Consider the following 27,785-nt stretch of genomic DNA (forward strand, 5'->3'; position numbering starts at 1 on the left):
TGCCCATCACCCAGTCACCCCAACCCCCTGCCCACCTCCCTTTCCACTACCCCTTGTTCGTTTCCCAGAATTAGGTGTCTCTCATGTTTTGTCACCTTCACTGATATTTTCACTCATTTTCTCTCCTTTCCCTTTATTTCCTTTCACTAAAAATATTAATCTATTTTCATGGAGCTCCATGTGCCCAGGTCTTACAGGGAGATTTCCTAATTCCTCTAGAAGAAATGAAGCATCTCTCTGCCAGCTTTATAACCAAGAGCTTCCCAATTCTATAAAGGTAGTAACAGCACCTCCTCAGATATCATAAATACCAAAGAGGATCTGAGTCCCTCACGTTTCTCTAACATTTCAAAGGTTTTGAACAAACCTCTGTTCAGGCATTATGATATGTCATTATTTGGGGTTAAAATGATAACCATTCACTAAATCAGTCAGTCTATCAGTCAAAAACAATTTTCTGAACACCAATTCTATGGGATGGGTGCATGCTTAGTTTGTTTGAAGCACCCCCCAGGCTAGAATTCAAGGAGAAGTAGGGAGTAATAGAAGAGAGGTCAGCAAGGGAACCAGGGTAAGACTGCCCCAGATATATTTCTTAATGCCCAGCCCCTATCCCCTCCAAGTAATCACATTTCCCTGGAGTTTCCAGTATAACAGCTCCATCCTGTATCTTATACAACATATTTATTTCATAAATGTAAAATTACCCCATAATATTCCTGTGGGAATGGAAGGATGATATAGGATGCTGTCTAAGAGGGCAAAGTCTGGGTACATGTGATAAAATGCCTCTTGTAAGGATGTTGCTTATTCAGAATGCAACATAGTTATCCTCCTACTGAAACTCTTAATTTAAAGGTATTTTTCTGGTCTTCTTTTTCCAATTATTTTTGGATTTCTGATGAGTTCTGGTTCCTTATGCTTTAGAATTAGACATAATTTTATCCACCACTATAATCCTTAATCTGATCCCCTTTATCCTTTTTTTTAAATCTTATATTATTTGCCTTATAAAGCCATACTGCTTTACTGTGGAATAATTAAATCCATAGGCTTTGGGGTAAGAATGTTGTGTTCAGATCCTGACTCTGCCATTTACTAGGTATGTGATCTTGGCAAGTTACTGAAACTGTGTGCCTCAATTTTCCCATGCATAAAAGAAGAAAATAGGCATATTTCCCTTAAGAGAAGTGAAGATTAAGTGAGAGAATCTCTGCCCTCATAAACACTATCTAAATGTTAACTATTATAATTATTCACTCTATCTCAATAATAATTAGCATATGTAAGACTTTTGATACACTTGTATAAAACATATTCTATTCATTCTTTACTGAACAGAATTTTTAAAGAATTTACTCTAATAACTATCAAATTTTCCTTAATTTGCCACAGTCTTTAAATTTTTAAATAAGGGGTGCCTGAGTAGCTCAGTTGGTTGGGCAACTGACTCTTGATTCTGGCTCAGGTCCTGAGATTGAACTCAGCAGGGAATCTACTTGAGGATTTCTCTCCCTCTCCCTCTATGCTTCCCCCTGCTCATGTGCTCACTCTCCCTCCCTCTCTCTCAAATAAATAAATACATTTAAAAAAAATAAAATAAATTTTTAAGTTAGGTTTCAAGGCCACCTTACCTAATTTGGTGTTATTTACATTTAATAATCTTACATTCTCTTCCATTATTTATACTCTTGCTAAATAACCTAAATACTTATTAAATCCCTCTGTAAAACTGAATAACAACATTACCATTATTGTTTCTATTCATTTCACTATAAAATTTTATGAATTTTCACATTGTACTATACAGAAAATACAAAGTGTATGTCTACATGCAGGAAATCAACTGGAATTAGAAAGTACAGAAAACATATTCCAAGAGGAATATGTACAATTTTTATAAAAAGATCTTATGTCAAAAAAAAAAAAAAAGATCTTATGTCATCTTTGTTTTAGATCACTTTTACAGTAACATACAATAAAATGATTGTGTAAACTGAAGTCAAACATTTTGCTACATCACACTGACCTTTATACAGGAAACATCCCAACATTGATAAGGTTCAGGACTATATATACGGAGAGAGAACCAAAGTAAAAGAGCCTTTTGAACAAACCAACTTTGGGCCCAGGAACGCCCTGACAGCACAATGGGATTATTAAGTTTTATCTTCCTCTTAGTCATATGCCTGCTGCAGGGGTCCAATACATCCCTCGTCCGGCTGAATGACAATGGCTACGAAGGCATTATCTTTGCTATAGACCCTCGTGTGCCAGAAGATGAAAAAATAATTGAACAGATAAAGGTAAGAAAGAATGGGGACTTCCACCATAAGACACAGGGCCTCTCTGATCTTTAGTTGAACTCATCTGTTCTTTGAACACTTATTTAATGAATACTTATGGCATATCAGGGAGAGAAAACACTGAATTAAAAAATTTCTTGCCCTCGTGCAGTACACATTCTTTTTAGATGACATAGATAATGGAAACATGTAAAGCAGGTCAGTGGGTAGTAGGTTGCCATGGAGTAAAGTAAATGAGCAAAAGGGGATAGGCAGTGTTGGTGGGGTTGGTGGGGAGAAGAATGTGGGTTACCATTTCATGGAGGGCAGACAGGAAAGGCCTCAGTGTTGATGGTGACATCTGAGTGGAGACCTGAGATGAGTGAGGGAAGAACCCATTGAAAACCTGGGGGAGGGATCCCTGGGTGGCGCAGCGGTTTGGCGCCTGCCTTTGGCTCAGGGCGCGATCCTGGAGACCCGGGATCGAATCCCACGTCGGGCTCCCGGTGCATGGAGCCTGCTTCTCCCTCTGCCTGTGTCTCTGCCTCTCTCTCTATCTCTCTGAGTGTGACTATCGTAAATAAATAAATTAAAAAAAAATGTTTAAAAAAAAAAAAAAAAAGAAAACCTGGGGGAGGGAACAGCAGTGCAGCAAGCATGCTTGATGTGACCAGCAGTAGGTGATGACCAGGAAAAAGGGTGGAGAGAGCTGAACATGGAGACATAGTGGGTCCAGACTGCTGGAAAGACCTGGGCTTTTACTTCTGAGTGCCATGAGAATCCATGGAAGGATTCCAAGCAAGAGGAGGGGTGTGCTTTTTCACACATGTTCCAGGATCACTCTGCAGTGTTGAAGAAATTCTGTAAAGGGCTTCTACTTGTCATTCATCCTGTATAGCTCTGTTGCAACATAAAAGTGTGAAGGGACATCAGGTAGGAAGCTGTTGCAGGTGAGAAGTGATGGTGACCAGGAACAGGTACTTGTGGTAGAAATCATTAAAGTGGTATGATTCTGAACATATTCTGAGGGTATCATAGACAAATTTGCTGATGGTTTAGATGTGGCATGGGGGAGGGGAGGAGGGAAAAAATAGAAGTCAAGGAAGACTTTAAGGGTTTTGGCCTGAACACCTGGAAGGATGGAATTATCATCAGTTGACAAGGTGAAGACTATAAATGGAAAAAAATATTGGCAGATGGGAGATCAGGACTTGGTTTGAAGCATTTTGAATTTGAGATACTTACTCTATTCTCCATATAGATGGAGATAGGAATCTGAATTCAAGGGGGATATCTGGGTGGAGAAAAAAAATTGGGGAGTCATCGGCGTGCAGAATAAATGAGTTCACATAGAAGTGCATGTGGAGAAGGGAAAGGCTTCAAGATTGAACCAAAGAATTTAATTTCTGAAGTTTTTTCCAACTATAACATTTCATGTAATAAAGAGATTGGTGTTATAGCCATGCAAATTAGCTCTCCCTGTCTCTAACATCAACATTTACTAATTCCTTACATTTAATTTCTCCACTACTGTGTCCTTATGCTCACTGATTTAGCCTTCTGTGCGTGTGTTATTATCCATCAAAGCTTATGTGCTTGACGTAGGTGGTGAGCAGGTGATTTTGTGGCTGCCATTTATTATGCACTCTGAATAAGCTCTTGAAGCATAGCAATGTGTTCATTTATTGATAATTTTTGAATTCCATGGAAATATAAAGATTCCTTTCCTGAAGAGCACAGGCTTGAATAGCTGTTAATATAGCTGATTCTGAATGATGGCTTCTTAGTGTTCAGGAATAATCAATCAGTTTCAAACTTTTCTGAATATCAGAAACCGGTATTTGGAAGAATTATTTGTAAGGGCAAAAAATTCATTAAAGCGTCCTCTATTGAAGACCACAAGTAAAGTTCAATTATTAGTAGATAGACATGTCTAGATTACACAATGTTTCTTGACATTCTCGTAGCCCTCTACAAAGTCCTTGCATTTATATTATCAGGCAACCTTGTGAAATTCTTTCATCCACCATTACACAGAAGAGAGAACTGGTATTTGGAGAAGTAAATAATTTTTCCAAGGTTACATTAAATAGCACAATTAGTGCTGAAATCTAACACATGGGCTTTGAAGGCTGACAAATCTGGGATTGAGTTCTAACTTATATAAGGTAACAAAAATTACTCATTTTTGGTAACTGGTGACCCAACTTGTGGACATGACCTTACTTTTGGGATATTATCTGACAATAATAAGATTCATGCTGAATCTATTAATGACCTGAGATGTCAATTGTCAACTTTCCTTATTCCTTTTACTCATGTATCTTTTTGGTTTGAAAGTACTTATTTTTTGAAATATCAATAATATTAATTATCTTTGATCCAGCTACCATATTATAGGAATTCTGAGAAGGGATTTAGAAGGATTATAGAAATTATCTTTGGAAAGCCTGTGAGAACCATTATTAGACACGCTAGTATGCTCTAGGGGATCACAGTCATCTGACACAGGGTCTGTAAAATCCCCCAATGACCCGAGAATATACCACTACCCAAGGCAGTTGCATAGAGCTAAGGATACTACAAGGTAAATGGAATCCCTTGGAGTTATACAATGCACAACCCAAACAACTACATAATAACTTACTTTTCTAATCTGTACCACAATTCAAATCACCATATATACTTTTTATCTCAAAGAAACAGAGATAGCCATCACTTCAAGCAAAGTATGACAACTGGCTAAGATCTAAATATCCCAAAATAAAAAATGAGGAAAGGCATCCCTAGGGAATAGGTTTCTTTCATCTGTTTTAGGTCAGTGATGAATTAATTCCCAATCTACTTTGGGAAATCTCTGAAGATTTTTTCCTAACTCTAAGCTGGTTCTTTGGGCCTTTAGTTCTCTGTACTCTGATGTCTGACAGATCCCACAACTCTGAACCTAGTCAGTTTGCTGATCTCTTCAATGTGTATAAGTCAGGACACTGGACTCTCTTCAAGAAAACAAGACAGAGAGCCCTGGGATAGCTGAAGAATAATTCTATTGTGGGCTTGTGTCAGATCAGGAAGCATCATGGAGGAGGAGAGCCTACTCTGAAGGAAACAACACTGTTGACTGGGAAATTGCCAACAAGATGAAGAGTTTGATATTGTCATCCAGCACCCAGGATCCCTCAATTATTTCATGTAGAATAGATCATCATTAAGAAGCATTCATCCATCTTCACCCCCCCCCCCATGAGATAGTAAGTTCTAGAAAAGGACTATCTCCCTTATTAATCATTGCACCTTTGGATTCAGTGTACTGAACAGTATAAAGTGACACTATTTTCAGCTTGTTGGCAGAGCAGAAACTTTGCCTATGATTAAAAAGCTCTGCATCTCCTATGAATTTTTCTATTCCTCCAGTCCCCAGATCCCAATCCAGCTGCTTCTCCTGGGGAGTATAATGGAAAACCTGTCCTATGTCCCATCCTACAGGCTGTTCTCTTCAGCTTGCATCACCTAAGGCTTGTCTCTATTAGGACTTATTAAGAGTAATGATATCAACTGGTTTTATGACTGCCTATGTGTAAAGGACTATATAACTCATTTTCATGTTTATGTTAACCTTAAAGAAAGTTAGCCCAATTAAGAGGTGAAGAACCTGAGCTTCAGAGTGTTAAACTGGCCAAGCTCTATTACCCAGAAGGTTCTACTACCAATATTGGAATCAAGTAGATGACTCTAAAGTCTAAGCCTTTGTAGGGGTGCCTTGGCACGGGGGTGGGGGGAGGCTCAGTCAAGTAAGCATCTGACTCTCAATTTTGGCTCAGGTGATGATCTCAGGGTGGTGTGATTGAGCTCTGTGTGGGGCTCCACACTGGACATGGAGCTCACTTAAGATTTCTCTCCTCTCCCTCCATCCCTGCCCCCACACCTCACATGTGCATGGTATCACTCTCTCTATATATAAAGGAAAAATAAATAAAGTCTATGCCTTTGTCATTTTACATAATTTCTCTTAAGACCAAACAGAAGCATTTGCCCTTTGATGAAGGGTCATAGAAAACTCAAAGACTTTAATGTGTAAGATTAAGATATAATTTTGCACTGATAGGTACAGGTCACAGAGCTGGAGCTGAGTGGCAGAGACCCTTTTCTCTAGTAACTTGCTTTGTCTATCCACTCTTAAATTGGGAAATACCTATGATGAAGCCCTGCTCATTTAGTCCACTGTTGCTTGAAATCCTCACATATTTTTTCTTTTAATAATAGGATATGGTGACTACAGCTTCTATCTACCTGTTTGAAGCCACAGAAAAAAGATTTTTTTTCAAAAATGTATCAATACTAATTCCTAACAACTGGAAGGAAAACCCACTATACAAGAGGCCAAAACATGAAAGCTACAAACACGTAAGAGTCCAAAAGGCTTCTCTTAAAAAATTATATTTTCTGGTGATCTCCGGTTTTGCAGCACATTGTTTTTAGAGTTTTTAAAAATTAAATGTTATCATTTCTATTTCTGATGTTTTAAAATATTTTAAACATTCTCAGGCCGATGTTTTAGTTGCACCACCTACCCTCCCAGGTAGAGATGAACCATATACCAGGCAGTTCACAGCCTGTGAAGAAAAAGGAGAATATATTCATTTCACCCCTGACTTTGTACTTGGAAAAAAAGAAAAGGAATACGGACCATCAGGTAGGAACTTTTGTTAAAACATGTGTTTTGCAAATGATTCTAACATGAGGCTTTGTGTCCAGGTTACGTGTACAGGCCTTGGAGTCAGTCTCTAGGTTCAAATCCTGACTTACCAATTGTGTGTGACCTTGGACAAATAACCTAGTTTCTCTGTCTTATTTCCTGTAAGATAGTAAATAGAAAGTTTCCTACCTTGGAGAATTGTTGTGAACACTGCATTAGATAATCCATATAACTGTAGTCAGAATAATGTCTACAGAAATTTGAGCACAGAACAACAATACATTTTTTAAGGCATACTCTTCAGATTTAAATTTTTCAGTTCTCCACAGCTGGATATTAATCAATCAAAGCTGCCTCTATGGAAGGCAAATGTATGGCAAGCTGCAAAGAGCCAGAATGCTGGTTCTTGGCCAAGAGAAAATACTCATAGGCTGTTAGTTGCTGATATTATTATTCAACTTATTTGGTTGAACCAGATGAACTTGTCTAAGAGTGGGCATTTTTACCTAGAGAAACAACAATTTCATCTAGTTCAATCTAAAAGTTAAAATCATTGGTTCAAATGAACTAAAGCATAATGTTTTTCATATAAAAATACAAACCATTGTCAAAGGAAGGCTCAACTCACATGTTACCATTCAGTGAAAACCTTCCTAAATCCTAGAATCTCCTTCTCCCATTACCCCTTCAATAACCACATAATAAATCTCTTGTTTTCTGTCAAATGTTCAGCTAGCCCTGGTCCTCATCATCACCTGGACCTGTTCTCCACCCCCAACTTGAAAGCTCTATCATCCCATCCCATCCCAATCTTCTGTCCCTCAAACTTTAGCCTGACCATGTCTGTTCTTGGCAACTCTAATCATTAGCACCTTTCTAGGCTACAGTCTCTTGCCTAGCTGATATACCCAGAAAAATCAGTCATTTCAATTATAAGTATAAATACCTCAAATCCCTCACCATTCATATCCTTATGTTTCATTCAAATTGCCAAATCCTCTGTACTGTTTCCAGCCAGTTTCCTTTGGCTCCTGTTAATGTATTTCCAAGACTGTGAAAGAAAATTATAAAACTAATGGTATCATTACGTAAACTCAGGGAAGCCTCAAAGCTACTCAACAATATTTGAACTTACCTCTTCTTGGCTCCCTTACTCATTCCCCATAGCAGCTGTTCTAAAACTTCTACTATTTTTCTCAAGATCTCTAACCATTCTTTTAAGTCCCTCAACAGATGTCTTGATTGGGAAAACAGAGCTCTACAGTCAAGCTAATTAACGTGTCATCTCCTCATATAGTTACCTATCCTTTCCATTCCATTCCATTCCATTCCATTCCATTCCATTCCATTCCATTCCATTCCATTCCATTCTATTCTATTCTATTCTATATTTGTGGTAAGAGCACTTAAACTCTACTCTCTTAGCAAATTAAAGGGGGCATGGAAGGCAAGGCAACCTGCCATGCACCAAATCCCTGTTGTAGTCGCTGTTATGAGGGTTTTTTTCCTCCCATACTGAAAGGTACAATTTCACACTTAACTAATCTGGTTCCATTTGCCTAAAAAAACTTTAAACCAGTGTTTTTAAAGTTCAAATTCACAGAGGAATAACTTAGGAATCTTGTTAATATGCAGATTCTGCTTCAGGAAGTCTAGAGTAGGTCCAAGATTCTGCATTTCTTGTTAGCTTTACCAAGTGATGCTTCTGTTTCTGGTCTAATGAACACATTTTCAGTAGTAATGATTTACAGAAGAAATGTGACTTATACATAATGCTGACACTCCCCTCTCCCATTTTTAGATCTCGTGAGTTAATTTGAGTTAGAGAAACACACATTATAGAACAGAATAGGGACACCGGGGTGGCTCATGGGATACCGGGGTGGCTCAGCGGTTTAGCATCTGCCTTCGGCTCTGGGCATGATCCTAGAGTCCCAGGATCGAGTCCCACATCAGGCTCCCTGCATGGAGCCTGCTTCTCCCTCTGCCTGTGTCTCTGCCTCTCTCTCTCTCTCTCTCATAAATAAATAAAATCTTTAAAAAAGAACAGAATATATGTCCATATTCTTCTTCATTTCTATGTCCTCTAAAGTTTTTCCTAATATTGCTAAAACAGAAATTCTACTTGTTACTTCTTCCTGCATTTCAAGCAATGGATTTACCTTTACTCTTCCATTTACCCTTAAATCCTCCCCCCTCCCAAGTTTTTTAATTCCCTCTCTTTGAGCTTTTCCTAGTCCAGGATTACATCTTATTCATCTTTGTATTTCCTAGTACTTAGTATATGCTGAATATATATAATTAATAATAACTGCTTTCACATAGTTTATACTTCTATGTGCTAAGTATTATAAATTAATCACATTATTTGGCCACACCCCAAAATTATATATGGTCTATGGCAGTGTTTTTCCATTTTTTTTCATTATCAACTCCCTTAGGAGCATTTATAGACATTTTTAAACTAATTACATCCTAGTGAAATGTTAATAGTACAGATTGTATCTGTTTATTTGTAGGAACAAGCTTTGGAGAGCTAAAAACCAGTATAATATCTAAGCCTTTTTGCCCCCCAAGAGCCAAAACCCAAAGCTCGGTCTATTTTGCCCATAGCATACACATCACAAATATTTTGTTGATGTAACGTGTGTAATAAAAAGATGATATACTATATAATATAATGCAACCTGCATTTTATAAATAAAAATGTAAATGTTAGCAGTTATTTAAAAACTAAATATAATTTTTTATTGAAAAATTTTCTTTAAAATATTTGAGGAACAATTTTGTCACTTGAATTATGATCATATATTTGAAATATTTTCCTACAGATAGACTGTTTGTCCATGAGTGGGCTCATCTCCGCTGGGGAGTGTTTGATGAGTATAATGAAGATGCGCCTTTCTACAGTGCTAAGTCAAAAAAAATTGAAGCAACAAGGCATGACTATTTAAATTTTTTAAATTATTTTAGGCTGTAACTGATTTTTTCCTTAGTTTGATTTCTTTTAAATACCAATCATTTTTTTATCCCAATGCAGATAATAGATACTGTATCACAAAAGAGTGCTTTTCTGTTTTTTTCTTTTTCCATTATTTTTTGTTTTTTGTTTTTAGAAAAATGTGTCTATTTAAAGTAGCTGGCTGTCTATTTAAAATACACATAACTTCAAGACCGTTTGATAACCAATTTGACATATTTTGTACCTCTCTCATATTTTTGTACATATTTTGTACCTCATATAGTATGTGCCAAATCAAAACTATTTATCCCACATAAGAACAAAAAATTGGTTAAGAAATAGTGTAAATGCACACTAAATGAGAAACCAATCTTCTAAGGGCCAGACAAGGATTTCTTGGGATGTGTAAATTTCATTTAAGAATATCAAATATCATAGTTAATCATAGACAATCCTCTTAGTTCTGAGATTAAGAGAGCAAAGTTATTGTTGGTAGTTGGTTTAAAATTAGATGCCATCAGCTTAATCAATCTTAGATGACCTGCTAGGTCTACAGACTTATCAAAAAAAAGTACAAACTGAAAGATACTAATTTCAGCAAAAGCCATTCCTCTGCCCAATTGCTCCACTAGTTTCAACACATGTATTTAAGGAGTATGACATTGATTACATTTGTTTATATCATATTCCCCCTAAATGTCTAGTCTCTGCTATAGAACATTCATCATGGTTGTAAATATAGATACCATTATGTTCACTGAGTTCTGGAGCAATAGAAGCATACACATAGTTTAGGAGACTCCCTAAATGACTGAATGAAATCTAGTAATTACTTCTTAAATTTGAACTGGAAACACATGGAAAATATAGGATACATTCACATTCCAGCATATTTGTTGCAATCACTGCTACCTTTGCTCAATTCCATGCAATAAAATATGTGTCAAAAATGTCCCCACCAGTAAAGTCTACTGTCCTAGGCAGTATCTCCGTCTTTCCTTCAAGCCACATTTTGTTTTGGATTAAAAAGCTTCTTTAAAACCAAAACACTTGTAGCTATGCCATATCACATTCTTTTGGAGATATCTTCTTGGAAAAGATTTCTACAAAGAACTTCAAGCTAAGATGGTACCAAGAGTGTTTTCACAGGTTGCCTTGTACAGATACCAGCAGTGCCTTTATCATCACAAGGCCTCCAGGAGAGATGTTTGGAAAAGGGGAATCTCCAGCCATTGGTATTAACAAGACAGCAGCAGCTTTAATCACAACAGGGAACTCAGCCATTGCATATACTAGATATCCCACTTAAAATTTCTTTCCGCAATTTCCTGAAAAATAGATAACTGTTCTTGTAGGAATCCTAAAATATTGCTGTCAAAAATAGGATTGTATAGTACATAAATAAGAATAAAGATCTTCATATGCAGGTCATTATTAAAAACCTTGATAGAAAGAGTACTTAAGATTTTCTAATTTTTAATTGTTAAGTTGCCTCAAAGATTGTTATATATTTTCAGATGTTCCACAGGTATTACTGGATTAAACAGAGTTCATAAGTGTCAAGGAAACAGTTGTACAACTAGAGGATGCAGAATTGATTCTAAGACAAAACTGTATGAAAAAGATTGTCAATTCTTCCCTGATAAAGATCAAACTGAAAAGGCATCCATAATGTTTATGCAAGGTATTAATTCTGTAAGTATGCCAACTGTAATTTCAGAGCATATATTTATATTCAAAAGACATGTTTATATTCAAAGGTCATGTTTATAAAATATTTGTGCAGGTTACCTGAGAGTACCTTCACAAGGTATTCTGAGAATACCTAATTAACTCATATTAATATGGAGTTCTTTAAACATTAACTGGTATATGGTAAGCACTTAATTAGCATTAGCTTTATTACAATTATTCAAAACCCACATTACTATTATATGATTCCTCAATGAATCCTATTTCATTAAAAATGACGTATTTGTCAAGCAGATTTTTTATTTTTCAGATTTGTAATTGAATTTTAAATGCATTGTATATGAAAAGTATTTTTTCACTTTATTAACCTTTTAGGTTGTTGAATTCTGTAATAAAGAAAACCATAACCGAGAAGCTCCAAGTATACAAAACAAATTGTGCAATTTCAGAAGTACATGGGAGGTGATCAGCAATTCTGAGGATTTTAAAAACACAACATCTTTGGTGGCACCACCCCCTCCACCTGTTTTCTCATTGCTGAAGATCAGAGAAAGAATTGTGTGCTTAGTTCTTGATAAGTCTGGAAGCATGAATGTAAGTTTATGGGCTCATTTTTCCTGGATGTAGGAACACAGAAGTAATTGAATAGCTGAGAATACTTTGAATACTACCTGCTTGTTCTAAAATGCATGGTGGCATAATATTATTACCTTCTATGATCATGACCTCAAGAGAGGCAGTGAATATTGTAATGAAAGAAGTGTAGCAATAGAATGAGAAAGACCTAACCCAAGATCCAACCCCAGAAAATGGAGTGTTTATTGAGGGGTACTTTTAGACCCTTTAGTAAAGCCTTAGTGAGAAAATCAAAATTAAAGATTTTTAACATGGACATGCTTTCTAACCTTGCCTCTGTTATCTACTAGAAATACTTTACAGACATGAGGAGAGAGTGGATTAGGGCCTCTGAACTCCATTCCAAGTCAAGGAACAAAATCAACCAGGAGAATTGTTAACATGGCTTTACCTTGTTTGCATCATCTATATAAATAACCTCTTTATCCTCAAAGACACAGACAAAAAGCATCACTACAATGAAGATAGACAGATTCAGTCATTCATTCCTTCTATTATCATTCACTGAATGGAAGGCATTGTGCCAGACTCTAGGAATAGAAATTCAAATCCTTGAAAAGTTCACAGTTGGGTAAATTTTCTTTCCCTTCTCCATTATCCGGTTGACTCATACATATTCTTCAAATTTGGTAGAGGTACCCATTTTATACAAGAGAAGATGGGCCAGGCTTCTGGGCTGGACTAATGGTTCTTCTGCTGGTCTTCCACAATGAAACCTCTACTACTATGTATTATATTGAAATTACACATTTATCTCCCATTAGACTGGGAGCTCCTCTAGGACTTGAAGCAGTGTCTTATTCATTTTTGCATCCCTTTTGCCTAAAACAAGGTTTATCATGTATAAGCACTCAATAAATAATTGTTGAAATACACTACAAATGAGCAGACATAATGTGATAAGGCATCCAGAAAAAATGGCACATTTGAGGGAGAACAGAGCATGCTAAAGATCAAGCAAGAAAAATTACTTCAACAAAAGAGGCCTGGTTGGTTACTGAAAAGCACAGAAGATAACACAAGCTGAATGAAATAATCCACAATAGCTGAGTTTCAAAAAGAGCATCAGAATGTTAGACACCTATACATAAAAGTATTCTAGGAAGTGTTGAAGGGAAAAGATGAAGTTCCTTACTGGGAAAAGACGAATAGCTTCCTTTGGACAAGATACAGGTAGAGCTAAGTTTAGAGGTAAAACAAAGTAGTAGAGAGAGAGCCCTCAAAGATGGAGATGTAAGAGCAGTTTTTCACTAGGAGTTGGTTCTAGGAAGTTCAGAGGGAAATTTGGATGTGTGCTGTAGGGAGGTACCACAAATCACCAGATGAAGGACTGGAAAAGACAAATGAAGAGGCTTACGTTCTGGGCATTCATCTAGGAAAGAGGGTTGTGAGTTTTACTGAGTTATCAAAGAACCAATTCCAATTAATCCACTGGCAGGGAAGTGGTGTGGAAAGGTTAGGAACAGAAGAGGAAATGGGGGAGGTAGGTACTGGGCCTCTCAGATTGTGACTGCAATTTAAGTAGGTTTCATCTCTTGCGAAGTTGCCAAGTGACTGGGGAGATTTCAGTCTCTAGATAGAGACCATGATAGTCTGGTTTGATACTGTGGGATCTGGGGAGTGGTTTCACCTTGATACAACTGGAAGAGAGGATCTGGGAGTTATTAGGCAGTCTCTAAGATGTGAGTCATCACCCTCCAATTCCATCCCAACCCCCACCCTACCCTTCACCTCTAATTTGAGTGCTTAGCAGCCAAGAATCAGCTCTAGTTAAAGCCTATGTTCCTTACTATATCATATATCATATATGTTCTATAATACATATAACTATATTTTTCAATTTTTATCAATTGAAAAAAATGCTTTAATAACACTAATTACTATAGGTTAAAAAATGACAAATTTTATTCACTCATTTTAAGTGATCTGCTATTATTTTCCAATTGAAGACCCCTTGGTTGTTTTTCTTGATCTTTTCTATTCAGGGTTTTAATCGCCTAAATAGAATGAATCAAGCAGCAAAACATTTCCTACTGCAGACCATTGAAAATGGATCCTGGGTGGGGATGGTGCACTTTGATAGTACTGCCTATATTAAAAGTAATCTAATCCAAATAATAAGCAGCAAGGAAAGAAACAACCTCTTGGAGAGCTTACCTACAACAGCTAACGGAGGAACTTCTATCTGTGCTGGAATTAAATCAGCATTTCAGGTGAAAATCATATTGCAAATGTCACTTGTTCTTTTTTAAAAAAATTCAAGTATAATTGGCATATAGTACCTTATTTGTTTCATAGTGATTTGATATTTTTATATTATCATTTTATGAAATCCATGATAAGTCTAGTTACTACCTGTTGCCATACAAAGTAATTATAGTATTAGTAGCTGTATTCCCTATGTTGTAGATAAAAAGTACATTTTATCACCATCATTTATTTATTTAATGACTTAAAGTTTCTACCTCTTAATCTGTTCACCTAGTTTCTTCTTTTTTATGATTAGGACATTTTTATGTTAAATGCTGCCACACATACTTACCGCCTAATTTTAAAATGACTAATATTAAGAAGCACAGGACTCACTAAGCCCATAGAAAAAATTCATTTAATGATATTTTTAATGGATCAGTAAATTAATGAATAAACTGATGGGTGAACAAATGATTATTAAAATGCAACTAGAGTATAAGCCAAATGAAGTCAGGGACTTTGTCTTGGTACCATGCAGTAGTCAGTGCTCAATAAATATTAAATAAACAAGTGTGCTTGAGCAGCAAAACTTATCAACTCTTAAGACAATGAAGGAAGTTATATGGTATAATTTCACTTTGGTCCAATCCTCATTTCAGTTTCTGTGACACTCAGCTGGGAAAAACTGATATTTATTAAAGCAGATGTAACAGGGCTGTTAGAGTTAGGAATACTGGTCAGAACATTAATTTTAACATCAGAGTACTGGCTCTACCACTTACCAACTATGTGATCTTAAGCAAAGTTTGCAGTCTCTTTGGACTCTCAGTCCAAAATACAGGAAAACAAGAATGCCTACTTCATAGGACTGTTATGAAGATTAAACGAAGTACTACATTTATGTATGTAGAAAAATATCTATTATATAGTGAACCTATTTCACAAATGCCATAATAATGATAATAGTCATATATATTTGGATAAAACTAGGATTCACAATATATAATATATACGTGGGGGGAGTAATGGGAATGCTGTATAAATGCAATACATGTATAAAAGCATTTTCTGTTTTTTAGTTTGATTTTTTTTAAAGCTTTTATTTATTTATTCATGAGAGACACACAGAATGAGAGAGAGAGAGAGAGAGAGAGAGAGAGAGAAAGGCAGAGACACAGGCAGAGGGAGAAGCAGGCTCCATGCAGGGAGCCCGATGTGGGACTCAATCCCTGTCTCCAGGATCACTCCCTAGGCTGAAGACAGGCGCTAAACAGCTGAGCCACCCAGTCTGCCCTTTAGTTTGATTTTAATGTGTGGCAGAGCATATTTCACATATATTACAACATATAAAAGTTATTATTTTCCTAAAAACATGCAAAAATTGAAATGAGTCTGGTTACTTTGTTCCCTGACAACCAGTTTTATTAGGAATATCTAAATTCCAAACCCTCTTCTGCAAATCTATACACACCTCCACTCCAAGTTCATGAGAGCCACTGATAATCTGTCATTTGTTTCCTCTTGGCTTGGACTCAGTTTCTCAAAATGGTGTACCAAGAAGTCACTACCATTTAAAGCTGTCAGAGAAGATGAGATATAGTTGCCATCCTGGGATAAATTCTTCTCCTATAGGCACCTAGATTCAGAACTCTGAGTTTCGAACTGTTTAGCTTTATAAGAAATGGGTTCAAGCCACAAATAGAACTCAATTTCAAAAAATAAAATTTGTGTATTCTCTGAGCACCATCAATAGTCTTAGTTTTGTGCTCATTACTATTAGAGGTAAAATACAGGTTATATAACAAGATCCCTAACCTTGACCTGCTGAGAACTTTTCCATCTTTTCTTTATAAGCATACTAAAAGTTCCCTAATTTGGAATCATTAACTTTTTCAAAATGTCAAGGTGGAGTCTTACTGCACCTAGCTGTGTATGTAACATACTTTATACACTGAGGGCTTATTAGAGGTTTATCTGGTCAGAGAAAGCAGAGAATTATTATTTTTTTTTTTTATTTATGATAGTCACAGAGAGAGAGAGAGAGAGAGAGAGGCAGAGACACAGGCAGAGGGAGAAGCAGGCTCCATGCACCGGGAGCCTGACGTGGGATTCGATCCCGGGTCTCCAGGATCGCGCCCTGGGCCAAAGGCAGGCGCTAAACCACTGCGCCACCCAGGGATCCCAGCAGAGAATTATTTAATGCCACATTCTGCAATTATATTTTTGGTGCCTGGTTGACCTGAGTCCTCAGACTGAAATGTCATTGTCATTTAACCCAAGTAGAATTGTCTACAGTCCTGCCTGCACCCACATAACTTCATTTGAGCAAACATTATCTATGACAGATAGACAGAAAATAAAATCATGTTTAAGTTCTCCTAAAAGTTGTTGATTGCAGATTCTATGATTTTATTTTTTTTTTTTTTTTTTTTTTTTTTATTTTTTTTTATTTTTTTATTTTTTAACAGAGTCCAGAAGGAAATGTGCTCTGATAAACTGATTTTTTTATTTATTTATGATAGTCACAGAGAGAGAGAGAGAGAGGCAGAGACACAGGCAGAGGGAGAAGCAGGCTCCATGCACTGGGAGCCTGATGTGGGATTCGATCCCGGGTCTCCAGGATCGCGCCCTGGGCCAAAGGTAGGCGCCAAACCACTGCGCCACCCAGGGATCCCCAGATTCTATGATTTTAAAACAGATGCTATCTCTTCTTTTCGGCACACTTTTATTTTCTCTGCACATTTTTTTCTAATATCCTGTAAGTCTTTTGTTGTAGGATCATCGATAATTATGCTCTGATTATATCTGTAGGTAATTGGAGAAATATACCCTCAAATAGATGGATCTGAAATTGTCCTGCTGACCGATGGAGAGGATAACACTGCAAAGAATTGTATTGGCGAAGTGAAACAAAGTGGGGCTATCATTCATTTGATTGCTTTGGGACCATCCGCTGATCAAGCTGTCATAGAGATGAGTACCATAACAGGTGAAATATGACCTATATATTAAGTCCTTTGATAGCAGTGCATAAGTGTAAAGGCTGACAACTGAACAATTTCTCTCAAGCTCTTGCTCTGCAAGGTCCTGGGGCAGGACCTTGGAACCAGGGTCAAACCAGACCTGATTTCTGTTCTCAAGGTGCTCCCAGTCCAGCTGGCTGGAGAGACAAAAAAAAACAAAACAAAACTACTAATCAGACAGCATAATCAGATAACATCCCTCCATGACAGGAGAAATATATAGAAATAAAGCACTATGTGAGAAGAGACTAAGTCATTAAGTCTCCCAGGGTTGCATAGAGTTAGAGAAGGAAGGCATGAGTGATGAGGTGACTTCTGAGCTGGGCCTTCAACAAGGTGTTCATTTTTTCTGGAGAAAGGAGAGGTGAGATGAGATGATTAGGTCATGAGAAAGAAAATCATGTTGGGTGACAATGCAAGACACATGGAGAGATAGTGGGAAATCCACGAAACCAGAGCATAGGCTTTGGGGGTGGGGGTGGGAGCCAGCTGGGATTAATAGAGGCTCAGTCTGAATAAATCTAAATAACAAAATTTCTAGATGAATTACATTCTAGATACCTAGATGCTATCTTAGGTACAGAGACATAATGAAAATGGACCACATGTTTTCAGTGCCTTTGTAAACATAGTAGAACAAACAAACTTTATAACATTATGAATATTTATTATTGTATTGGGTTGACTTCTAACGCTACCAAATAACTACTTGCTTTTTAATGCTTAGTTGCACAAACTCCCATCATTTCAAAGTACTCTCATGGCCATTGTAAAATTTATTTCTGTCCCAAGTGTCCCTCCAAAGTAGCGCTTTTTTGAATTTGTCTCTATTGCTTACCATTTTTCTACCTCCCCATTGCCAGTTATTGTCAGAATACTGCAATATGACAATACCACATGGCCAGTTATTGTCAGGATACCACAATATGACGATACTGCAATATGACTTTCTGAACTGATTCTGAGCCACTTATATTTCCTAGTTATGACAGTTTTAAATTAACATTTCATTGTTAATCTTTATACATACCTGACTTTGTTCTATTTTTATTCAGAAACTATGATTTTGTTTACCCTGTTGCCTTATTAATCACTAAAATATAGTAAGTATGTATTTTCTAGAAAGCAACCTACTTAATGTATTTACATTTTAGGAGGAAACCATTTTTTTGCTTCTGATGAAGCCCAGAATAACGGCCTCATTGATGCCTTTGGAGCCCTTGCATCAGGAAACACTGATCTTTCCCAACAGCCTCTTCAGGTCAGAGTTTCCACTCCTCAGGTCTTTGTGTTTACATTTTGCCATAACCAAGAAAAATAATTCAGTTGTTATGAGTTTTGAGTCCTATATTTTTCTCAAAGTAAATTTTTAATTAAAATTAAAATTTCAGGGTGCCTGGTGGCTCAGTCAGTTAAACATCTGCCTTTGGCTCAGGTCATGATCCCAGGGTCCTGAGACTGAGTCCTGCATTGGGCTCCCTTCTCAGTGGGGAGTCTGCTTCTCTCTCTCCTTCTATCCTTCTCCTGCTCATGCTCTCTCTCTCTCAAGCTCTCTCTCACTTTTTCTCTCTCTAGTAAAATCCTTTAAAAAAATAAAATTTCAGTATGAAATAAATTCTTCTTTAGATATTACCAAATTAAGAAGTGAAATAGCAGATATATTTTTATTTTTTCTTTTCCCACAGAATTTGGTTAAAAGATAACATCAAAACTGAATATTTTCTACCAAAAATAAATTTTGTCCCATAATATAGCATTCATTTTTCTATGAATGCATAAAAAAATCTCATGCTTCCAAGATTTCCCCCACCCTTCACTGCTGTGAAATAGATTTAAATTAGATGAATGCACTCAAGAACTCAGTTTGGAAATAGAAGGAATGTATTTGGAAATAATTTATTGTAAAAAAGACAGTGAATAATCATTGCATATCTACAAATTTAGGGCTTATTTTACCTCTTCCACCACTTTTTTCACTGTTTTATTTCATTCATCTCTCTTCTGAAGTCCACTTCTCTTCTCATTTGTGTTTCAACAGTACAAGCCTTTTCTGTTATTTAGATTCAAAAATTCTGACAATTTCCCTCATTCTTCATTCATATCCCATGTAAAATGTCAACACAGCCTGTTTCCATCAAAATATTTTTTTTACAAAATTCCATTTCTATCAATATCCATTCTCACCAAATGTATATCATGTCATTTCATCTTCCAATTCATCAAGTCATTGTCCACCATTATGAGTTGCGATAATCACCTAAACAAACCTATTTTCCCCTATTCTCTAACAATGAAAAGCAAGAAGGTGTAGGATTCAGAGTTAAAACAATATGTGCAGATTAGTTTGGAAGTTGGGTTTGCAGCTTCACCCTAAAAAACAGTTTAATGTTTTATTTATTTATTTAATTTTTATTTATTTGTGATAGTCACACAGAGAGAGAGAGAGAGGCAGAGACACAGGCAGAGGGAGAAGCAGGCTCCATGCACCGGGAGCCCGATGTGGGATTCGATCCCAGGTCCCCAGGATCGCGCCCTGGGCCAATGACAGGCGCCAAACTGCTGCGCCACCCAGGGATCCCTAAAAAACAGTTTAAAAATTGATTCAAGATCTAGCTTGGCGTATGGAGAATAAACTGAAGGAGAATAAAGTTCATTTTTGAAGGTTTCAGTCTGGGTGATTGAGAAAATGAAGACAAAATTGACACATAAACAGGCAGAACTGATTTTGAGGATATTATTTTCTGCTCTGTCTTAACCTTGGATTTTGAGTGAATGGTAAGACATTAAAATGGAATATTCTAAAGGAATTTTAAAATATAAGAGCAGAATATGAGAAATCATCCAGGGAGGAGGCACTTGCATGCAGGATATGCTCAAAGGTTAAGAATAGCTTTCCAATGGGGATCCCTGGGTGGCTCAGCAGTTTAGAGCCTGCCTTCTGCCCAGGGCATGATCCTGGAGTCCCGGGATCAAGTCCCACATTGGGCTCTCTGCATGGAGCTCTGCTTGTGTCTCTGCCTCTCTCTCTCTGTGTGTCTCTTGTGAATAAATAAATAAAATCTTTTAAAAAAAAGAGAGAGAGAGAGAATGACTTTCCAAATTATGTGGAAGGGGTAGAAAGTTCTGTCCCCCTTGTTTGAAATGCCTATCAGTTCTTAAGTAGAAAAATAACAAAAAGAAGAACAAATTTTTGAAAGGTTAACCTGGATTTTTGTACATGATACATAGCTCTTGAGAGAGAATATGTGAGAATAGTTAGAGTAGATAATCTGAGTAGATGGGAAGTCAGATTTGGATAGTAGGAGCTGGAATACAGAAAAAAAAAAAGGCCTCATCTCACTCATCTCACTCTTGACTTAGTTATTTTCCCCTAGTATGTAGCCAAAGCCCCCCAACTTTCTTAGAGTTTCCTAATTACCTGAAAAGGTCACTCACATTCAGATTTAACTTGATAATACTCGGTCCAATTAAAGACATGTCCACTTAATATAGGACTGAAATTTTTGTCATAATGATGTTTCAGTAGTAGAATTCAGTCTATCAGTATTGGTGTGAAAGTATTCTTGGTTTAAGACTGGTTCAGAAATAGAAACAAGATTTCCCATACTTCCCAAAATGACACACTTACAGAAACACTTTCTTGGTCAGCAGATAAATGTGGCTTTCCTTGACAAAGAGTTATCCACAAAGATTTTTAAAAAATCTCTTTGAAGCTCCTCTCAGAGAAAGATCTTTCACATCTCTTCTCAAGGGTCCAATCTTCATAAACAATTTGCCCTCTTTCTACTCTTGCTGGACATGTTTACTGTCTGATGTTACTCACTCTATCATGTGTGAAAATTATTTCAAGACTTCACATCAGGAAAATATCCATGTTTGCCTGTCTCATCATTTGCTAGCCCTGATTCTCTCTATTGAGGCCCCTTTTATTGTGCTTCTACTCAAATACTCTAGCCAACACCAATAAGTAATTTTTTTTAGTTCATCATGAAGATGGATAAATAAAATATTTTAAAAAAGAAAAATGAAAACAATAAAATTGCTCCCTTATCCAGTCATTAATTTTTTAAAAAATATATTTAAACAGCTTGAAAGTAAGGGATTAATACTCAACAGTAATACTTGGATGAACGGCACTGTAATAATTGATAGCACTGTGGGAAAAGACACATTCTTTCTCATCACATGGACCATACAAGAACCCATTATTTCTCTCTGGGATCCCAATGGAATACCAATGAGAAATTTCACAGTGGACACAGTTTCCAAAATGGCCTATCTCAGGATTCCAGGAACTGCAAAGGTAAGCAGTTAGCTTTTAGACTACCTCCCACATTTGTTTTGTAGCTGAAAATACATTGTTTGCTATCACAATTATAGGTGTCAATACTTGTCTCATCTTCAAAATTACAATAAAATAGAATGTACTTTCTATTTCTATGCCTGGGTGGTCCCAAAAATTATAGTGGAAGGAAAAAGAAAGAAAGAAAGTATACATTAGGAGAAAGAGAAGGAAAAAATTAGGTAAGAATACCTTTGAAGAGGCAATGAAGGGAGAATCTGTGCAAATTGGTGTGTAGAGAGTTGGTATGAAGAGTCATCCTTATTAGTGTTACTAGATTATAGAATCTATGGAGTTTGAGGTTAAAGAATAAGGTCAAGACCAAGGCAAACTTTCCCAAACTTATTTTTCCCAGCTGAGATTTCCCAAAGTTTGGACATCATGCATGACAAGACCAAGGATGCCTTGTCTAAACTGCCTAAGTTCTCCTCCTTTTGCCCTCAAAACTCTCAAAACCCTTTGTATTCTGTAACATACTTATAAAATTTATTTTAGAGTTGGGATAGTGAAAAGATAGAAAAGCTTGATCTTGGATATTTACTATATTTCCATTGAATTTTTAGGTGGGTGTTTGGACTTACAGTCTTCAAGCCAAAGCAAACTCAGAAACATTAACTATGACAGTAAATTCTCAGGCAGCAAATTCTTCTGTGCCTCCAATCACAGTGAATGCTAAAATGAATAAAGACACAAACAGTTTTCCCAGCCCAATGATTGTTTATGCAGAAGTTCTACAAGGCTATGTACCAATTCTTGGAGCCAATGTGACTGCTTTCATTGAATCAAATAATGGAAAAATAGAAGTTTTGGAACTTTTGGATAATGGCGCAGGTAACTCAGTTTTTTATGAATAAGCTTGTATTTTCATAACTCATGATATATTATGGGTCCCTGCAACAGTGTGGGGCAATAGGACTTCAGAAGAATTGATCCAGACCATGGATGAACAGCAGGACCAGCAGGAAATTCTGTTCACATAAAACCTATAAAGTACTTAGCAAGTGTCCTGCACATAGAATAAATGCTATTTACTGTCATTATTATTTCATCATCTGGACAATCATTGTCTGTTACCAGTTGGAAAAGTCTCATTCAGGAAGTTGAGAACAGCATTGAAAATTCTGAACAAGTATTTCTTAGGCACAAATAATTAAGAAAGTCTAACCAGAGTGAGTGAAACACAAGCAGGCTGGGGTTAAGTAATAGAACTTGAGCCCCTGGCAGAGAAGCGGGGACAGGTAAGAGTAATTCCCAATAGCTGAAAAGAAGTACAACATGTAGTCTTGGGAACTGAGGTCCAAGGGCGGGTAGAACTGCGAAAACAAGATGAGAGACATCAGAGACATCACTAGAGCATCAGATACCAGGTTTGAATGGCAGAAAACAAGATACAGAGTTGGCCATGCTCGTCTCCCTTGTATGGGTGAATAGTACCTTTTTCCCAGACTCTGGATCATTCTGGAAACTGATCCTTTTTTTAAGAGAATAGTGAGCAAGGAAATTACCATATTGATAACCTCCTGAGTTGTTAGAATTTCCTATCAGTATCTTTTGCAATGTAATTAATTAAGTCAATTTGCCCTGTGAAAAATTTAGAAGGTAAAATTGTTCTTTGGTGCACCTCAGTGCCTCCATCTGATATAATTACATTTTCCCCTTTCCCAACCCCTTCCATGCTACATTGAAACTTAACCTGCATCTCATTTCATTTTCTCAAGGTTTGACCAGACTGCTACTTAGCTAATTTGAAATGCTTTTACCTAAATAGGTATTGTTGATAAACAATGACTTGGAGCAGGGGTTCTCAAACTTTAACATGCAAAGGAATCACCTGAGGGGCTTTGTTATAACATAGAATGTGAGGCCCATTCCTAATATGATCAAGTGGCATGCAAATGGTGCTTCTCCAAGGATCTCATTTTGAGAACCTCTGCCTTAGATTGTTAAATTGAAAAGTGTCTTCAATTTAATAAATAACTCTAGTACTGGTGGTATCAAGAAATATACCAATGATATAATATTCCTGAGCTACCCTAAATGTTTATTCCAATAATAGATGGGGTTTTCCACTGCCAGACCAGGGAGTTAATGGATCATTGAGCAAGAGGTGAAGATACAAAAAAAAAAGAGAGAGAGAGAGTATTGAAAAGAAGTGAAAATAAGTAATTTTTAAGTGACTACAGTAAGAATGAAATCCTACACGCAAAGATACTTTTTCCTTAGTGGTGATCTTTTGATCTGAATAGGAGATGAGATGAACACACTATGTGTTTAGATGAAGTAAGAGCTGCAAGACAATCATTTAGCTAAAACATAGTAAAAGGACTACTATAATAATCTGCAACAGAAGCTGATAAAGTGAAGGTATTTATTATACATATGTAAGCATATTATTTATACATAGCACATATATATAATAACATAAAGATATATTAATTCAACAAGATACTGGTTGGTAGAGCATAATAGAAATATTTTCCAATAGGTCAACCACAAAATAGAGAGCCTGATTAAGGAAATATGCTTTTAAAGTCCATATGCCTGGCTTAGAAAAATGCATTGATTTTTCTAATGCATCTTTTTCTTCATAATGCATTATCTAAAATGCATCTTCTTCTTCACAATAATACCTTATTCCTTCATTTCTATAACAAGGTGCTGATTCTTTCAAGAATGATGGGGTGTACTCCAGATATTTTATATCTTATTCAGAAAACGGCAGATATAACTTAAAAGTACGGGCTCAGGGAGGAGTAAACGTGGCCGCAAGATACTTAAGGCATCCACTGAATAGAGCCTCATATATACCAGGATGGGTAGTGGATGGTGAGTAATGATATTTGATATCTGGCTTGAATAATTTGGAGTTAATATGATTAAAATTTCAAACATTTTACAACTTGAAGTCCAGCTTTCCCTGTTTCTGATATGAAGTTCTCAGTCATACCGTGTTTGCCTCCAAAATAACTTAAGCTTTGGTATAGTGTCTGGCATCGAGTAAGCACTCAATAAATGCCAGCCATTATTATATTAATTTGGAGCACCAAACCTACATCAACAACAATATGTCAAATTTCTAACTCAGGATAAAGAAAACAGGTTAATTTATTATGCACCCAAGTACAAGCTAGTGTACTTAAAATTTATTCTTCAAGTTATATAGATACCTGATTCTGTTTCCAAAGATACCTAAATGAGTATGTATTTTGAATGTTTTTATTAAGTCAAAAGAAAAAAAATGTGTAGAGTAAGATGATGATTATGATTACGAATGAATTCTTTGTTATCTTTCCTTCAGCTTGTCCCTTATCTTGTGACTTTAAGGGGTTCTCTGTTGGCAACTGGAATATAATTTGAAGTATCGTTCCTTAGCACTTGTAGCAGGGAGGAAGGGTGAAGCCTGGCACAAGAGGTTTAAAGGGAAACAGTAAAAATTTCCCAGGGTTTATTCCTCGCTTAAAGATAATTTGAGATATAAAGCAATTATGTTTTTAAAGGGCATATCCTGAATAATATAACATTATTCCCATTCAGTGCAGCCTTAATTTTAAAGTGATTCATTATCCAGTTCTATCCTGCAATATCCTGGTCAGGATGCTAAAGAAAAAAATTCTGCCACCACTTGGATGCCTATGACTTTATCACCAAACTTAGTAAAATGTGACTGTGTGTACATATGAAAAAAGGAGAGGAGCAGGGAGATGTAGGATGAGGAATTCAATTCATTGAGTTCTAAAAATACTAGTATAGATTTGCTCATTAATACAGCAAATTTTTAATGCAGGGAAAATTGAAGGGAATCCACCAAGAGCTGAAATTGATGAGGATACTCAAACACCCTTGGAGAGTTTCACCAGAACAGCATCTGGAGGTGCATTTGTGATTTCAAATGTTTCAACACTTCCCTTGCCTGACCTGTACCCACCAAGTCAAATCACAGACCTTGAGGCTACACCTGTTGGAGATGAGATCAATCTAACATGGACAGCACCAGGAGATAATTTTGATGTTGGAAAAGGTAAGCATGAAGTGACAATGTGGTGTTGAAAGTGAAAAATGCTTATTGCAAAAACAAGGTATAAGGGTAGGTGGGAGGAGAACAATTTTTAATTAACTGCTCAGTAGAGTATTATTTTATAATCTGATATTTTCAAATCAATCAAGCATGACACTATTTAACCTGGTCCTACTTTTCAAACAAAGAAGATAGCATTTAGCAGTTTAAAAATCAGAATTGAGGGGATCCCTGGGTGGCGCAGCGGTTTGGCGCCTGCCTTTGGCCCAGGGCGCGATCCTGGAGACCCGGGATCGAATCCCACGTCAGGCTCCCGGTGCATGGAGCCTGCTTCTCCCTCTGCCTATGTCTCTGCCTCTCTCTCTCTCTGTGTGACTATCATAAATAAATAAAAATTTAAAAAAAAAATCAGAATTGAGCTTCCATTGAAAAATTAGTGAGGCTTTGGCTATAATGAATGAGTACAAGCTTTGCATAACTAAACATTTTTTAGGAGAATGGATAAAAAGGAATTTAACATGATATTTTCTAGTTTCTAAACTATGTGTAATTTTTTTTCTTAGTTCAACAGTACATCATAAGAATAAGTGATAATATCCTGGATCTAAGAGACAACTTTGATAATGCTCTCCAAGTAAACACTACTGATCTGTTACCAAATGAGGCCAACTCCAAAGAAACCTTTGCATTTAAACCAGGAAATATCTCAGAAGAAAATGCAACTCACATATTTATTGCCATTCAAAGCGTGGATAAAAGCAATTTAACCTCAAAGCTATCCAACATTGCACAAGTAGCTTTGTTTATTCCTCAAACAGAATCTGATCCTGATGAAAGTCATCCTAACTCGGGAATTAGTGTTTCTTCTTTGGTGTTGTTAGTGGTTGGGTCTGTGGCAATTATTAGTATTATTTTAGGTGCCATTATTTGTATTGTAAATAAGAAAAAAAATTCAAGAAGACCTAGAACAGGATTTTAAAAAACATTAACAAGGAACTGAAGGATATTTCTGAATTTTTATATTCATTCTGTATGACCATAAATTCATAAAAATAATTTTAAGAGTTCTAGAAGGGATATTTTGATTAAATATAAATATCCAGGGGTACTTGGAAAATTATAAGTCACTATTAAAGTTCAAACTTTTTATTTATTCATTATTTGTCATAAAAATGATAAATAAAATATTTTTTCATATTGATACCTGATATTCATGTTGATTATTTAATACAAAAGTTTTTTAGAATGATAATTCAAATTCCATCAAGAAGTTAAAATTATCTATTTCAGTAGTCAAAGTGTAAGAGAGCAAATAAATAATATTTGAGAAAAAATAAATTTGGTCTTAGTACTTTTAAGTATAAATTGATATTACTGCTTTCACCTAAAGTCTCTACTTATATACTAATATATACAGCATGAATAAGTTCATGTGTACTGTAATTCATTGACATGGAAGATACTAGCAAAAAACGTCAACTACCATCTGTCAGACCAAAGTTTTTCCTTATTTCAGCTCAATATAATCATATATATACATATATATACACGTATATATACATATATATATATATCCCTTTTCACTTAAAAAGCCATACCTACCTGTGTACTTTTTCTTTTATTAAAGGAATAAATTATTGAATCTACTATATATTGTTCTTGTTTTCAGATTAAGAAATGAAACTAACAATTTTTAAATCTAATATTTTAATTACTACTCAAAACTATAGCCTAAATCTCACAACCATAATGATACATGAAATCACTTAAATTGGGCAGCCCTGGTGGCGCAGCGGTTTGGCGCTGCCTGCAGCCTGGGGTGTGATCCTTGAGACTCGGGATCCGGTCCCGCGTCGGGCTTCCTGCATGGAGCCTGCTTCTCCCTCCGCCTGTGTCTCTGCCTCTCTCTTTGCTCTCTCTGAATGAATGAATAAATAAAATCTT

General features: G+C 36.3%; 2 protein-coding genes and 1 long non-coding RNA gene across 6 annotated transcripts in view; 1 reads left to right on the top strand and 2 right to left on the bottom strand.

Annotated features, from left to right (window-relative positions):
• The window catches only part of ODF2L (outer dense fiber of sperm tails 2 like), a 179,621-nt gene extending 171,592 nt beyond the window's left edge, over window positions 1-8,029 (bottom strand). For all 3 annotated transcript variants that reach the window (XM_072834354.1, XM_072834353.1, XM_072834352.1), the window contains exon 1: window positions 7,939-8,029. The gene's annotated coding sequence lies outside the window, so the exon portion shown is untranslated. The remainder of the gene's footprint in view (window positions 1-7,938) is intronic.
• On the top strand, window positions 1,698-27,042 carry CLCA4 (chloride channel accessory 4). The gene is made up of 14 exons (XM_072834349.1): window positions 1,698-2,306; window positions 6,546-6,686; window positions 6,828-6,975; window positions 9,810-9,918; window positions 11,458-11,635; window positions 12,008-12,226; window positions 14,254-14,481; window positions 17,273-17,450; window positions 18,639-18,745; window positions 21,572-21,787; window positions 22,390-22,657; window positions 24,482-24,652; window positions 25,611-25,844; window positions 26,405-27,042. The coding sequence occupies exons 1-14, from the start codon at window positions 2,151-2,153 to the stop codon at window positions 26,818-26,820; spliced, it is 2,769 nt and encodes a 922-aa protein (XP_072690450.1). The 5' UTR covers window positions 1,698-2,150; the 3' UTR covers window positions 26,821-27,042.
• Window positions 26,226-27,785, bottom strand: part of LOC140637883 (uncharacterized) — an 87,679-nt gene continuing 86,119 nt past the window's right edge. For both annotated transcript variants that reach the window (XR_012034957.1, XR_012034958.1), the window contains one exon: window positions 26,226-27,782. This is a non-coding gene — a long non-coding RNA (uncharacterized lncRNA). The remainder of the gene's footprint in view (window positions 27,783-27,785) is intronic.

The sequence above is a fragment of the Canis lupus genome, chromosome 8, assembly GCF_048164855.1.
Source record: "Canis lupus baileyi chromosome 8, mCanLup2.hap1, whole genome shotgun sequence".
Lineage (NCBI taxonomy): Eukaryota > Metazoa > Chordata > Mammalia > Carnivora > Canidae > Canis > Canis lupus.

Coding starts and splice junctions, on each gene's coding strand:
- CLCA4 (XM_072834349.1), top strand. CDS start 2,151: ATGGGATTATTAAGTTTTATCTTCCTCTTAGTCATATGCCTGCTGCAG. Junction 17,451..18,638: donor AGAGATGAGTACCATAACAG/GTGAAATATGAC, acceptor TTTACATTTTAG/GAGGAAACCATTTTTTTGCT. Junction 25,845..26,404: donor TAATTTTGATGTTGGAAAAG/GTAAGCATGAAG, acceptor TTTTTTTCTTAG/TTCAACAGTACATCATAAGA.